The sequence below is a fragment of the Gobio gobio genome (assembly GCF_949357685.1).
Source record: "Gobio gobio genome assembly, chromosome: 16".
NCBI classification, from domain to species: Eukaryota; Metazoa; Chordata; class Actinopteri; order Cypriniformes; family Gobionidae; genus Gobio; species Gobio gobio.
The window spans coordinates 14,842,593-14,859,546 of NC_137109.1; the positions used below are offsets into that span (position 1 = coordinate 14,842,593).

General features: G+C 38.0%; 1 protein-coding gene across 2 annotated transcripts in view; it reads right to left on the reverse strand.

The window, feature by feature from the left end:
- The window catches only part of rnf4 (ring finger protein 4), a 97,465-nt gene that overhangs the window by 2,509 nt on the left and 78,002 nt on the right, over nt 1-16,954 (reverse strand). For both annotated transcript variants that reach the window (XM_079839752.1, XM_079839751.1), the window contains one exon: nt 3,327-3,378. In XM_079839752.1, the coding sequence (XP_079695878.1) occupies nt 3,327-3,378 (52 nt within the window). The remainder of the gene's footprint in view (nt 1-3,326; nt 3,379-16,954) is intronic.

Sequence of the window (16,954 nt, forward strand, 5' to 3'; positions counted from 1 at the left end):
AACACGGTATAAATTGTATCTTAATTTTAATCAAAACGAAATTCACTTTAAAGAAAAGCTTTCTACTAAACAAAACTTTATGAAGTGGTCAAAGTCATTTCTGACACACTTCAGCTCTTCCGACTTGACGTGTCCTATCATACTCATGAACACTTTTCATAAAAAGTGGATGTACACAAAGTACAAAAGTACACAAATTATGTAATTTTATTTCAAACGAATGAGGAAAACAAAGTGGGTTGAATCCAAGCAGCTCTAAACTATTTTTAGAATAGTTACACAATAATCTGCCATCCTTCTGAAGGCACTCTGACTGCGCTTGAGCTGTTGAATGCTCTGTTGATAATTTAAACATGTTAATTACACAAATAAAATGTTGCAGTGTTTCAGAATGAAACAATCACAAGAAAACTACTTGTGTTATCTCGAGATCACAAGAACATCAAGTTATGATCAAGAGAAAACTAGATTAAAAAAATAAATAAATAATTGTAATCCATGGCCGTTTAGGGCTTCCGTAATATCCTGACGCTTTCACGCTTTATAAAAGGCAGTGACGGGGGGCCATTGAGTTTGAAGCTCAAAAAAAAAAGTGCATCCATCCAGTAATCCACACGGCTCCGGGGTTAATAAAGACCTTCTAAAGCGAATCGATGGGGTTTTGTAAGAAAAATATCCATATTTAAAACTTTATAAAGTAAAATATCTAGCTACCATCAGACTACCTTGCGTATTCAACTTACGAAAAAAGTGTAACTGGCGAGACGTATCACTAGGACGCTAAGCGCTTTGAACTTGAGATGTTACACTTTCTGCGCAAGTTGAATATGGACGGCGGTCCGCCGGAAGCTAAATATTTTACTTTATAAAGTTTTAAATATTGATATTTTTCTTACACAAATCCATAAATTCACTTCAGATGGCCTTTATTAACCCCCGGAGCCATGTGGAGTACGTTTATGATGGATGGACGTGCTTTTTTGAGCTTCAAACTCAATGGACTCTGTCACTGCCATTATGAAGCTTTGAAGAGTCAGGATATTTATTAATTTAACTCTGATTGTGTTCATCTGAAAGAAGAAAGTCATACACATAGGAGTAAATCATGGGGTAGTTTTCATTTTAAAGCTGCAGAAGGGAGTTTTTAGAAAACGTTGACTTAGCCTGAAAATTTGAACAAGCACAACTCATAGGTCACTCCCCCTTGCTCTCTACTGCGCTACAGCCCTCCCTCCACAGCTCCTCCCCCATCACAACTGAGCCTGCCGTGAACGCGCAGGCTAGTAAGCAAGCAGGCAGCTGATGACGGCGGATAAATAGTTATGGCACATTCACTGGTATGGACAAAACATCAACAATATGATTTACATTGACTTTGGCCTGCACATACTTTGAATACAAACTTGGTCCTCAAAACATTACGTATTTTGCAATACATGTAATGTAGCTATATGACGTTGCACTATTTCTATAAGTAATAAATAGCTAGTAAGATAATTTAACGGTAACTAACGTTACAGAATGCAAGTAATTATTCTATCGCTATGTAATGCTAAATAAGGTTTTCTAGTACAATATTTCAGCAACATGACAAGCCAGTGAATTAGGAGGTTTCAATAGTTGCTTTGCACAGTGCGTGACATTTTATCTGTATGTTATGCGCTAGAGTTTTGACACAGAGTCAATGGGCTCCGACTTACTTGTCAAGCAGAAATGTGGCTAACTCTGCATCGGTTTTTAATCCTTTCAGGACATGTAGCTCCCTCCACCTCGGAAAAGCCGCTTCGATATTTACCCTCGTTTTATTTCAGGCTCTATCTAACTCTTTTTTTTGTGTGTCTTTATCATCGTCAACTGTCTTTTTCCGTTTACCGGTCTTTATTTTATGAGCAGGTGCCACTCGAGGAATTGGCAGTTTGGATTGTTTGTCTGCCAGAAGCAAAGTTGCGGTACACCGGTAATCTTGAATTTGAACGCCTGTACGCGCTGTGCATGAGAGGGGTGTGATCAGCGCGCACACAAGCTTGATTGACACTGCTAAGACACTCCTCCTGGCTCTGATTGGTTGTTTCTTACCGGGAGCGATGTATTTCTGCAAATGGCAATAGGACCACTGGGAGGAGCTTGATTGTTTCACAGATTATCCGTCTCATATTCTACTGTCAGGACATAATGACAGGTTTAACAAATATGTAAAAAATACATTTTTACAAAAGTTACCTACTGCAGCTTTAAAGTGAACTACTCCTTTAAAAGACCCATACACACCAAGGACAACAAGGATAACTACAGTATAACAATAAAGATACAGTTCTAAATGTACAAGAATAACAGAGTCCACACCACAACTATCAGAACTATTTTCCCAGCTAATGAACGATGAGAACAGATGAAGAGAGAGCAGTTGTCATGTATAGGTATGAAACCACCTCACAGACAGTCTTTTCAACGACACAGCATCATTATTTCTGTGTTGCAATAATTCAAATGATCACACAAGTACTGGGAATAAAGGGTTATGGTTTGAGGTCTACGGTAGTGAACAAAATAGAGTAAATCACCCTTTGAAAATAACTTACATTGTTAATCATTTACAATGTTACACCGGTAGGTGGTGACAAGTGACTTAAAATGTATTTGTCATTGAATCATTAATTAGTTCTAAAATGCTGATTCATCCAGGAATCTTTATGAGCGAGTCATTGAATCATTCATTCAAACAGATTACATTGAAAATAAAAATATAAATAGACTGCACATTTTGTAAGAACCTCTAGTAAATGACATGTTATTTTGTTTAGTTGTCTATTCAGAATCATGTGAGAATCGTGATCTCGATTTTAAACAAAATAAATCATGATTCCCAATTTATCCAAAATTATCCAGAAAGGCCAAATAACACCACATCATTCGCCAACCAATTTATGGCCATACCAATTCATGTTTAATCGGCGAAAACAAATCTCCAACCAACGCAGACATTCGTAACACACTGATCTGGCAAAACCAGACGAAGTGTCTGTTGTCGTATATTGGCATCTGTTGTGCAGTATAAATTGGCCTTAAATAATGACAACGTTCATTTTGGTGTGAATTAACAGTATAAAGCCCAAAGTATACTTTCTCTTTAAACGCAATGAGCCTCATTCATAAAACACGAGCAGGACGAATTTGTGTGTAAATTGTTCGTAAAGCTGGGCACTGGGCAATGACGAAACATTCTGCCAACAGAGTTGTTGTAATGCATATGCGTCTAACGAAGAATACTTTGGGCTTAAATGAACTGCATATGATTATTTACCTTACTTGCACATACAACGACTTACCTCTGAATAAGCATCCATGCAAACAGGACAGCTAACAGCACCTGGTGTAGACCTACAGCCAGCAGAACACCACAAAACAAGTCAACACGAGAAGATGGAGAAATACAGACTGATCAAGTGTTAAGTAGATGTTACTAGTCATGTGACAGTATCAAAATGTAATGTTGCGCTAATTGCTGAAGCGTTTATCACAGTATACGGTATTATCATAATAAGTTGAAAAGTGTTGTCATACTATACCAGGTTTAATAACGTGTGTGTGTATATCCAGACACACACTTGAATTCTTATAACAAAAATAACTCTGAACATATAAATACAATAAAGCAATACACAAAATTGTATAAAGTTAAATAAAATTGTACAAAAGAATTATAAAAGAACAATATGTAACACTTTACAGTAAGGTCTCATTAGTTAATGCATTAACTAACATTAACAATAGCTACATTTGTTACTGAAGTTATTTTTCTTTGTTAACATTATTAAAATCTGAACTAACAATAATCAGTTGTATTTTAAGTAATGTATTATTAAAATGTTGAACTTAACATTAACTAAATTAAATATAGCTGCAAGCAGCAATACCGGGGCCAAGCGCAAAGAAGAAGACAAGACATGCCAAAATGGCTGGCAGTGTCAGATCAACTGGAGCAATGAGCAATTAATCACGTTTTAAGATGATTTTAAGCAAAAGGCTGAAAATGCATTGTAGTCTGAGAGTGTCAGACCAACTGCAACAATTAACAATTATACAGTTTAAGAAGATTAGGCAAAATGGCTGAAATATCATATATAGAGTCACTGATAATATAAGTTAATGGTTTATCACTTTTGACCAATAGGTGGCACAGATACGAAATTGATGTGGTGTGGTCAGAATAACGGAACAATGACACATGCAAAGTTTGATGCCAATATGTCAAAGCATTGCAGAGATACAGCCTCAAGAGTAATTTTGGCATAATGGCTCAACTTCGTCGCTGCGGTTTACAAAAACGGTTTCATCTATTGATGCAAAATCCCTAACTTTTTGTTGACACAGTCTGAAGATGATACGATTCGATTTTGGTGGAAATTGTGGTCTAGGATGAGTTTGAAAAAGTAGGTTTTGATCAAATAAGAACATTGAGGACAGGATGTTTGACCAAATATGGAAAAATTAGTATCTCTGTTCTCGGCATGAGCCAATGACTGTATTATGACCAGTTTCATTAAACTAGGCTAATTTAATCAAAAGTTATTAGCATGTTTGTAAATTTTGTTATAACCTCTGACCACAAGGTGGCACTGCCCCAAAACGTTTTGAGTACCTTCAAAGCATGGTGCGGAAGACATGATTTTTGGACAAACAGTTCAAAAGTTATAAGCAAAAATAGCCATTTTTTGTATCTCCGGACCAGTAGGTGGCGCTGCGCCGAAACGCTGCATGTTGCTTCAGGTCATGCTTGTGATGACATATACCAAGATTGGTTTGAATACGATAAAGCGTTGTGGAGATATAGGCTTATGAGTGTTTTTGCAACCGCTACGCAAAATTTGTGTGCGCGTTTATCAAAAACGATTTGACAAATCAACTTGATTTGCAAGATTTTTTGTCAGCATGGTCTGAAGATGATCTGGTTCAATTTTCGTGCAAATCGGACAAACCGTCTAGGACGAGTTCATAAAAGTAGGTTTTTTGGAAAATTAAAAATGGCGGGGAAATTATCATGACCGAAAATGACATCATAGGTTGCAATTGAATCGGCATGAGCCAATGACTCTATTATGACCAGTTTCAATATACTAGGCTAATTTAATCAAAAGTTATTAGCATTTTTGTCAAGTTTGTTATATCTTTTGACCACAAGGTGGCACTGCCCTAAAACTTTTTGAGTACCTTCAAGGCATAGCAAGGAAGTCACATACCGAGTTTAGTAACAATATACTAATGCATTTGTAAAATATAGCATTTTTTGACAAAATTCAAAATGGCCGACAGCCAAAATGGCCGATATGGTAAAATTGAATATCAGACGACTCGGCATGCTGTCTTGAATGTAACAAGACCACTTTTATGATTTTTGGACAAACAGTTCAGAAGTTATAAGCAAAAATTGCAATTTTTTGTATCTCCAGACCAGTCGGTGGCACTGCGCCGAAACGCTGTATGTTGCCTCAAGTCATGCTTGTGATGACATGTACCAAGTTTGGTTTGAATACGATAAAGCGTTGCGGAGATATTGCCTTAAGAGTGTTTTTGCAACCGCTACGTAAAATTTGTTTGCGCGTTTATCGCAAATGATTTGACGAATCAACTTGATTTGCAAGATTTTTTGTCAGCATGGACTGAAGATGATCTGGTTCAATTTTCGTGCAAATCGGAGGAACCGTCTAGGACGAGTTCGTAAAAGTAGGTTTTTCGGAAAATTAAAAATGGCAGGAAAATTTTTATTACGGAAAATGACGTCATATGGTGCAATGGAATCGTCTTGAGCCAAGGAATCAGAGGAAAAAAGAATTTTGTTTCTAGCCCTTATGGTTCAAAAGTTATTAGCATAAACATGAGTCAAATTTTGGACTGATGGTGGCGCTAGAGGGATTGAGTTTGAGACTCCAAATTTGCTACGGTGACATGTCAGACTGTCCTCTATTAGTGTGCCAAATTTCACAACTTTTTACCATACGGTTCTATGGGCTGCCATAGACTTCGTGGCGGAAGAAGAAGAAGAAGAAGAAGATGAATAATAAATATAGCTGCAAGCAGCAATACCGGGGCCAAGCGCAAAGAAGAAGACAAGACATGCCAAAAATGCTGGCAATGTCAGATCAACGGCAGCAATGAGCAATTAAAGACCTAGTAAGGTGATTTTAGGCAAAATAGCTGTAAAATGATAAATACAGTCAATAATAATGATTTAATGATTTATCACTTTCAACCAATAGGTGGCACAGTTACGAAATTGATGTGGTGTGGTCAGAATAAGGGAACAATGACACATGCAAAGATTGGTGTCAATATATCAAAGCAGAGTGTCAATATAGTGTCAATATGTCATTGCAGAGATATAGCCTCAAGAGGCCTTTTCATTATAAGTATGGACCACATGGCGGTGCTGTTTTGAAACCGTTTAAGCAGCTTAAAGGCATGGTGCTGATGGCCAATTTCAAGTTTCGTAATGATACACCAAATCATTTGTGAAGCATAGCATTTTATATCATAAAACTGCATTGTAGTCAATGGGAATTTCATGTTTTGTTCTATTATAGCGCCACCAAGTGGCACAATCCTATCATTTTTTTATGTGTCCTTGGAGTGAGCCCATACATGTCTGTGTCAATTTTGGTGAAAATATCTTGTGTAGTTTTGGAGTTATATACATTTATATGAAAAAACACATGAAAAATGACTGACACCTGACTTTGATTGGATTTTACACCCCCTTACTATCAATATTTTGACATTTGGGCATTATTGTATAGCTATCGACCTATGTTTCCGAACTTCTGATGCTGGTTTCGTCTCGATCGGACTAGTGGTTTCGAAGATATCAGCTAATGTTTTTAAAGTGCTAAATTACAACGCTGCACAAATAATACGCCGAAACCTGGCAAGTCTGGTATCGTTGGACTCGGCGAGGATTCAGGAGACAAAAAAGTTACTCTCATGAAAATAAGTCAATCTCACCTAAAGTTATAAGCATTTGAAAAAAAAAATTCTCCACTAGGTGGCGCTGTTTCGAAACTTCTTGGGCTCATTCAGGGCACCGTGTTGATGACCCAAACCGAGTTTCGTAACAATCCGTTCATGTGTTCATAAAATACAGCATTTTAGCACATAATTCAAAATGGCCGACAGCCAAAATGGCCGATATGGTAAAATTGAATATCAGACGACTCGGCATGCCGTCCTGAATGTAACGAGACCACTTTTATGATTTTTGGACAAACAGTTCAGAAGTTATAAGCAAAAATAGCCATTTTTCGTATCTCTGGACCAGTAGGTGGCGTTGCGCCGAAACGCTGCATGTTGCCTCAAGTCATGCTTGTGATGAAATGTACCAAGTTTGGTTTGAATACGATAAAGCGTTGCGGAGATATTGCCTTAAGTGTGTTTTTGCAACCGCTACGTAAAATTTGTTTGCGCGTTTATCGCAAATGATTTGACGAATCAACTTGATTTGCAAGATTTTTTGTCAGCATGGTCTGAAGATGATCTGGTTAAATTTTCGTGCAAATCGGATGAACCGTCTAGGACGAGTTCGTAAAAGTAGGTTTTTCGGAAAATTAAAAATGGCGGGAAAATTTTTATGACGGAAAATGACTTCATAGTGTCCAATCGAATCGTCTTAAGCCAAGGAATCAGAGGAAAAAAGAATTTTGTTTCTAGCCCTTATGGTTCAAAAGTTATTAGCATAAACATGAGTCAAATTTTGGACTGATGGTGGCGCTAGAGGGATTGAGTTAGAGACTCCAAACTTGCTATGGAGACACTTGAGACCGTCCTCTATAAGTGTGCCGAATTTCATAACTTTTTACCATACGGTTCTATGGGCTGCCATAGACTTCGTGGCGGAAGAAGAAGAAGAAGAAGAAGAAGAAGATGAAATATAGCTGCAAGCAGCAATACCGGGGCCAAGCGCAAAGAAGAAGACAAGACATGCCAAAATGGCTGGCAGTGTCAGATCAACTGGAGCAATGAGCAATTAATCACGTTTTAAGATGATTTTAGGCAAAAGGCTGAAAAATGCATTGTAGTCTGAGAGTGTCAGACCAACTGCAACAATTAACAATTATACAGTTTAAGAAGATTAGGCAAAATGGCTGAAATATCATATATAGAGTCACTGATAATATAAGTTAATGGTTTATCACTTTTGACCAATAGGTGGCACAGTTACGAAATTGATGTGGTGTAGTCAGAATAAGGGAACAATGACACATGCAAAGTTTGATGCCAATATGTCAAAGCATTGCAGAGATACAGCCTCAAGAGTCATTTTGGCATCATGGCTCAACTTCGTCACTGCGGTTTACAAAAACGGTTTCATCTATTGATGCAAAATCCCTAACTTTTTGTTGACATAGTCTGAAGATGATACGATTCGATTTTGGTGGAAATTGGATAAACGGTGTAGGATGAGTTTGAAAAAGTAGGTTTTGATCAAATAAGAACATTGAGGACAGGATGTTTGACCAAATATGGCAAAATTAGTATTTATGTTCTCGCCATGAGCCAATAAATGTATTATGCCCAGTTTCATTAAACTAGGCTAATTTAATCAAAAGTTATTAGCATGTTTGTAAATTTTGTTATAACCTCTGACCACAAGGTGGCACTGCCCCAAAACTTTTTGAGTACCTTCAAAGCATGGTGCGGAAGACCCATACCAAGTTTCGTAACGATAGACTAATGCGTTTGTAAAATATAGTATTTTAGCACATAATTCAAAATGGCAGAGAGCCAAAATGGCCGATATGGTAAAATTGAATATCAGACAACTCTGAATACCGTCCTGAATCTAACGAGACAACTTTTATGATTTTTGGACAAACAGTTCAAAAGTTATAAGCAAAAATAGCCATTTTTTGTATCTCCGGACCAGTAGGTGGCGCTGCGCCGAAACGCTGCATGTTGCTTCAGGTCATGCTTGTGATGACATATACCAAGATTGGTTTGAATACGATAAAGCGTTGTGGAGATATAGGCTTATGAGTGTTTTTGCAACCGCTACGCAAAATTTGTGTGCGCGTTTATCGAAAACGATTTGACAAATCAACTTGATTTGCAAGATTTTTTGTCAGCATGGTCTGAAGATGATCTGGTTCAATTTTCGTGCAAATCGGACAAACCGTCTAGGACGAGTTTGCAAAAGTAGGTTTTTTGGATAATTAAATATGGCGGGGAAATTATCATGACCGAAAATGACGTCATAGGGTGCAATTGAATCGGCATGAGCCAATGAATGTATTATGACCAGTTTCATTATACTAAGCTAATTAAATAAAAAGTTATTAGCATTTTTGTCAAGTTTGTTATAACTTTTGACCACAAGGTGGCACTGCCCCAAAACTTTTTGAGTACCTTCAGGGCATGGAGTGGAAGTCACATACCGAGTTTAGTAACAATACACTAATGCATTTGTAAAATATAGCATTTTAGCACATAATTCAAAATGGCCGACAGCCAAAATGGGCGATATGGTAAAATTGAATATCAGACGACTCGGCATGCCGTCCTGAATCTAACGAGACCACTTTTATGATTTTTGGACAAACGGTTCAAAAGTTATAAGCAAAAACAGCCATTTTTTGTATCTCCGGACCAGTAGGTGGCGCTGCGCCGAAACACTGCATGTTGCCTCAAGTCATGCTTGTGATGACATGTACCAAGTTTGGTTTGAATACGATAAAGCGTTGCGGAGATATTGCCTTAAGAGTGCTTTTGCAACCGCTACATAAAATTTGTTTGCGCGTTTATCGCAAATGATTTGACGAATCAACTTGATTTGCAAGATTTTTTGTCAGCATGGTCTGAAGATGATCTGGTTCAATTTTCGTGCAAATCGGATGAACCGTCTAGGACGAGTTCGCAAAAGTAGGTTTTTCGGTTAATTAAAAATGGCGGGAAAATTATTATGACGGAAAATGACGTCATAGGGTGCAATCGAAATGTCTTGAGCCAAGGAATCAGAGGAAAAAAGAATTTCGTTTCTAGCCCTTATGGTTCAAAAGTTATTAGCATAAACATGAGTCTAATTTTGGACTGATGGTGGCGCTAGAGGGATTGAGTTAGAGACTCAAAATTTGCTATGGTGACATTTCAGACTGTCCTCTATTAGTGTGCCAAATTTCATAACTTTTTACCATACGGTTCTATGGGCTGCCATAGACTTCGTGGCGGAAGAAGAAGAAGATGAAATATAGCTGCAAGCAGCAATACCGGGGCCAAGCGCAAAGAAGAAGACAAGACATGCCAAAAATGCTGGCAATGTCAGATCAACGGCAGCAATGAGCAATTAAAGACCTATTAAGGTGATTTTAGGCAAAATAGCTGTAAAATGATAAATACAGTCAATAATAATGATTTAATGATTTATCACTTTCAACCAATAAGTGGCACAGTTACGAAATTGATGTGGTGTGGTCAGAATAAGGGAACAATGACACATGCAAAGATTGGTGTCAATATATCAAAGCAGAGTGTCAATATAGTGTCAATATGTCATTGCAGAGATATAGCCTCAAGAGGCCTTTTCATTATAAGTATGGACCACATGGCGGTGCTGTTTTGAAACCGTTTAAGTAGCTTAAAGGCATGGTGCTGATGGCAAATATCAAGTTTCGTAATGATACACCAATTCATTTGTGAAGCATAGCATTTTATATCATAAAACTGCATTGTAGTCAATGGGAATTTCATGTTTTGTTCTATTATAGCGCCACCAAGTGGCACAATCCTATCATTTTTTTATGTGTCCTTGGAGTGAGCCCATACATGTCTGTCAATTTTGGTGAAAATATCTTGTTTAGTTTTGGAGTTATATACATTTATATGAAAAAAACACATGAAAAATGACTGACACCTGACTTTGATTGGATTTTACACCCCCTTACTATCAATATTTTGACATTTGGGCATTGTTGTGTTGCTATCGACCTATGTTTCCGAACTTCTGATGCTGGTTTCGTCTCGATCGGACTAGCGGTTTCGAAGATATCAGCTAATGTTTTTAAAGTGCTAAATTACTACGCTGCACAAATAATAAGCCGAAACCTGGCAAGTGTGGTATCGTTGGACTCGGCGAGGATTCAGGAGACAAAAAAAGTTACTCTCATGAAAATAAGTCAATCTCACCTAAAGTTATAAGCATTTGAAAAAAAAATTCTCCACTAGGTGGCGCTGTTTCGAAACTTCTTGGGCTCATTCAGGGCTCCGTGTTGATGACCCAAACCGAGTTTCGTAACAATCCGTTCATGTGTTCATAAAATACAGCATTTTAGCACATAATTCAAAATGGCCGACAGCCAAAATGGCCGATATGGTAAAATTGAATATCAGACGACTCGGCATGCCGTCCTGAATGTAACGAGACCACTTTTATGATTTTTGGACAAACAGTTCAGAAGTTATAAGCAAAAATAGCCATTTTTCGTATCTCCGGACCAGTAGGTGGCGCTGCGCCGAAACACTGTATGTTGCCTCAAGTCATGCTTGTGATGACATGTACCAAGTTTGGTTTAAATACGATAAAGCGTTGCGGAGATATTGCCTTAAGTGTGTTTTTGCAACCGCTACGTAAAATTTGTTTGCGCGTTTATCGCAAATGATTTGACGAATCAACTTGATTTGCAAGATTTTTTGTCAGCATGGTCTGAAGATGATCTGGTTCAATTTTCGTGCAAATCGGATGAACCGTCTAGGACGAGTTCGTAAAAGTAGGTTTTTCGGAAAATTAAAAATGGCGGGAAAATTTTTATGACGGAAAATGACGACATGGGGTGCAATCGAATCGTCTTGAGCCAAGGAATCAGAGGAAAAAAGAATTTTGTTTCTAGCCCTTATGGTTCAAAAGTTATTAGCATAAACATGAGTCAAATTTTGGACTGATGGTGGCGCTAGAGGGATTGAGTTAGAGACTCCAAGTTTGCTATGGTGACTTTTCAGACTGTCCTCTATGAGTGTGCCAAATTTCACAACTTTTTACCATACGGTTCTATGGGCTGCCATAGACTTCGTGGCGGAAGAAGAAGAAGAAGATGAATAATAAATATAGCTGCAAGCAGCAATACCGGGGCCAAGCGCAAAGAAGAAGACAAGACATGCCAAAATGGCTGGCAGTGTCAGATCAACAGGAGCAATGAGCAATTAATCACGTTTTAAGATGATTTGAAGCAAAAGGCTGAAAATGCATTGTAGTCTGAGAGTGTCAGACCAACTGCAACAATTAACAATTATACAGTTTAAGAAGATTAGGCAAAATGGCTGAAATATCATATATTGAGTCACTGATAATGTAAGTTAATGGTTTATGACTTTTGACCAATAGGTGGCACAGATACGAAATTGATGTGGTGTGGTCAGAATAAGGGAACAATGACACATGCAAAGTTTGATGCCAATATGTCAAAGCATTGCAGAGATACAGCCTCAAGAGTCATTTTGGCATAATGGCTCAACTTCGTCGTTGCGGTTTACAAAAACGGTTTCATCTATTGATGCAAAATCCCTAACTTTTTGTTGACACAGTCTGAAGATGATACGATTCGATTTTGGTGGAAATTGGACAAACGGTCTAGGATGAGTTTGAAAAAGTAGGTTTTGATCAAATAAGAACATTGAGGACAGGATGTTTGACCAAATATGGAAAAAATAGTATCTCTGTTCTCGGCATGAGCCAATGACTGTATTATGACCAGTTTCATTAAACTAGGCTAATTTAATCAAAAGTTATTAGCATGTTTGTAAATTTTGTTATAACCTCTGACCACAAGGTGGCACTGCCCCAAAACGTTTTGAGTACCTTCAAAGCATGGTGCGGAAGATATGATTTTTGGACAAACAGTTCAAAAGTTATAAGCAAAAACAGCCATTTTTTGTATCTCCGGACCAGTAGGTGGCGCTGCGCCGAAACACTGCATGTTGCCTCAAGTCATGCTTGTGATGACATGTACCAAGTTTGGATTGAATACGATAAAGCATTGTAGAGATATAGCCTTATGAGTGTTTTTGCAACCGCTACGTAAAATTTGTGTGCACGTTTATCAAAAACGATTTGACGAATCAACTTGATTTGCAAGATTTTTTGTCAGCATGGTCTGAAGATGATCTGGTTCAATTTTCGTGCAAATCGGACAAACCGTCTAGGACGAGTTCGCAAAAGTAGGTTTTTTGGAAAATTAAATATGGCGGGGAAATTATCATAACCGAAAATGACGTCATAGGATGCAATTGAATCGGCATGAGCCAATGAATGTATTATGACCAGTTTCATTATACTAAGGTAATTAAATCAAAAGTTATTAGCATTTTTGTCAAGTTTGTTATAACTTTTGACCACAAGGTGGCACTGCCCCAAAACTTTTTGAGTACCTTCAGGGCATGGAGTGGAAGTCACATACCGAGTTTAGTAACAATACACTAATGCATTTGTAAAATATAGCATTTTAGCACATAATTCAAAATGGCCGACAGCCAAAATGGGCGATATGGTAAAATTGAATATCAGACGACTCGGCATGCCGTCCTGAATCTAACGAGACCACTTTTATGATTTTTGGACAAACGGTTCAAAAGTTATAAGCAAAAACAGCCATTTTTTGTATCTCCGGACCAGTAGGTGGCGCTGCGCCGAAACACTGCATGTTGCCTCAAGTCATGCTTGTGATGACATGTACCAAGTTTGGTTTGAATACGATAAAGCGTTGCGGAGATATTGCCTTAAGAGTGCTTTTGCAACCGCTACATAAAATTTGTTTGCGCGTTTATCGCAAATGATTTGACGAATCAACTTGATTTGCAAGATTTTTTGTCAGCATGGTCTGAAGATGATCTGGTTCAATTTTCGTGCAAATCGGATGAACCGTCTAGGACGAGTTCGCAAAAGTAGGTTTTTCGGTTAATTAAAAATGGCGGGAAAATTATTATGACGGAAAATGACGTCATAGGGTGCAATCGAAATGTCTTGAGCCAAGGAATCAGAGGAAAAAAGAATTTCGTTTCTAGCCCTTATGGTTCAAAAGTTATTAGCATAAACATGAGTCTAATTTTGGACTGATGGTGGCGCTAGAGGGATTGAGTTAGAGACTCAAAATTTGCTATGGTGACATTTCAGACTGTCCTCTATTAGTGTGCCAAATTTCATAACTTTTTACCATACGGTTCTATGGGCTGCCATAGACTTCGTGGCGGAAGAAGAAGAAGATGAATAAATATAGCTGCAAGCAGCAATACCGGGGCCAAGCGCAAAGAAGAAGACAAGACATGCCAAAATGGCTGGCAGTGTCAGATCAACTGGAGCAATGAGCAATTAATCACGTTTTAAGATGATTTTAAGCAAAAGGCTGAAAATGCATTGTAGTCTGAGAGTGTCAGACCAACTGCAACAATTAACAATTATACAGTTTAAGAAGATTAGGCAAAATGGCTGAAATATCATATATTGAGTCACTGATAATGTAAGTTAATGGTTTATCACTTTTGACCAATAGGTGGCACAGATACGAAATTGATGTGGTGTGGTCAGAATAAGGGAACAATGACACATGCAAAGTTTGATGCCAATATGTCAAAGCATTGCAGAGATACAGCCTCAAGAGTAATTTTGGCATAATGGCTCAACTTCGTCGCTGCGGTTTACAAAAACGGTTTCATCTATTGATGCAAAATCCCTAACTTTTTGTTGACACAGTCTGAAGATGATACGATTCGATTTTGGTGGAAATTGGACAAACGGTCTAGGATGAGTTTGAAAAAGTAGGTTTTGATCAAATAAGAACATTGAGGACAGGATGTTTGACCAAATATGGAAAAATTTGTATCTCTGTTCTCGGCATGAGCCAATGACTGTATTATGACCAGTTTCATTAAACTAGGCTAATTTAATCAAAAGTTATTAGCATGTTTGTAAATGTTGTTATAACCTCTGACCACAAGGTGGCACTGCCCCAAAACGTTTTGAGTACCTTCAAAGCATGGTGCGGAAGACATGATTTTTGGACAAACAGTTCAAAAGTTATAAGCAAAAATAGCCATTTTTTGTATCTCCGGACCAGTAGGTGGCGCTGCGCCGAAACGCTGCATGTTGCTTCAGGTCATGCTTGTGATGACATATACCAAGATTGGTTTGAATACGATAAAGCGTTGTGGAGATATAGGCTTATGAGTGTTTTTGCAACCGCTACGCAAAATTTGTGTGCGCGTTTATCGAAAACGATTTGACAAATCAACTTGATTTGCAAGATTTTTTGTCAGCATGGTCTGAAGATGATCTGGTTCAATTTTCGTGCAAATCGGACAAACCGTCTAGGACGAGTTCGTAAAAGTAGGTTTTTTGGAAAATTAAAAATGGCGGGGAAATTATCATGACCGAAAATGACTTCATAGGGTGCAATTGAATCGGCATGAGCCAATGAATGTATTATGACCAGTTTCATTTAACTAAGCTAATTTAATCAAAAGTTATTAGCATTTTTGTCAAGTTTGTTATATCTTTTGACCACAAGGTGGCACTGCCCTAAAACTTTTTGTGTACTTTCAGGGCATAGCAAGGAAGACACATACCAAGTTTCGTAACGATAGACTAATGAGTTTGTAAAATATAGTATTTTAACACATAATTCAAAATGGCCGACAGCCAAAATGGCCGATATGGTAAAATTGAATATCAGACGACTCGGCATGCCGTCCTGAATGTAACGAGACCACTTTTATGATTTTTGGACAAACAGTTCAGAAGTTATAAGCAAAAATAGCAATTTTTCGTATCTCCGGACCAATAGGTGGCGCTGCGCCGAAACGCTGTATGTTGCCTCAAGTCATGCTTGTGATGACATGTACCAAGTTTGGTTTGAATACGATAAAGCGTTGCGGATATATTGCCTTAAGAGTGTTTTTGCAACCGCTACGTAAAATTTGTTTGTGCGTTTATCGCAAATGATTTGACGAATCAACTTGATTTGCAAGATTTTTTGTCAGCATGGTCTGAAGATGATCTGGTTCAATTTTCGTGCAAATCGGATGAACCGTCTAGGACGAGTTCGTAAAAGTAGGTTTCTCGGAAAATTCAAAATGGCGGGAAAATTTTTATGACGGAAAATGACGTCATAGGGTGCAATCGAATCGTCTTGAGCCAAGGAATCAGAGGAAAAAAGAATTTTGTTTCTAGCCCTTATGGTTCAAAAGTTATTAGCATAAACATGAGTCAAATTTTGGACTGATGGTGGCGCTAGAGGGATTGAGTTTGAGACTCCAAATTTGCTACGGTGACATTTCAGACTGTCCTCTATTAGTGTGCCAAATTTCACAACTTTTTACCATACGGTTCTATGGGCTGCCATAGACTTCGTGGCGGAAGAAGAAGAAGAAGATGAATAATAATAATAAGAACGGGAACGGTTTCAATAGGTGCCTTCGCACCTTCGGTGCTTGGCCCCTAATAAATATAGCTGCAAGCAGCAATACCGGGGCCAAGCGCAAAGAAGAAGACAAGACATGCCAAAATGGCTGGCAGTGTCAGATCAACTGGAGCAATGAGCAATTAATCACATTTTAAGATGATTTTAGGCAAAAGGCTGAAAAACGCATTGTAGTCTGAGAGTGTCAGACCAACTGCAACAATTAACAATTATACAGTTTAAGAAGATTAGGCAAAATGGCTGAAATATCATATATTGAGTCACTGATAATGTAAGTTAATGGTTTATCACTTTTGACCAATAGGTGGCACAGATACGAAATTGATGTGGTGTGGTCAGAATAAGGGAACAATGACACATGCAAAGTTTGATGCCAATATGTCAAAGCATTGCAGAGATACAGCCTCAAGAGTAATTTTGGCATAATGGCTCAACTTCGTCGCTGCGGTTTACAAAAACGGTTTCATCTATTGATGCAAAATCCCTAACTTTTTGTTGACACAGTCTGA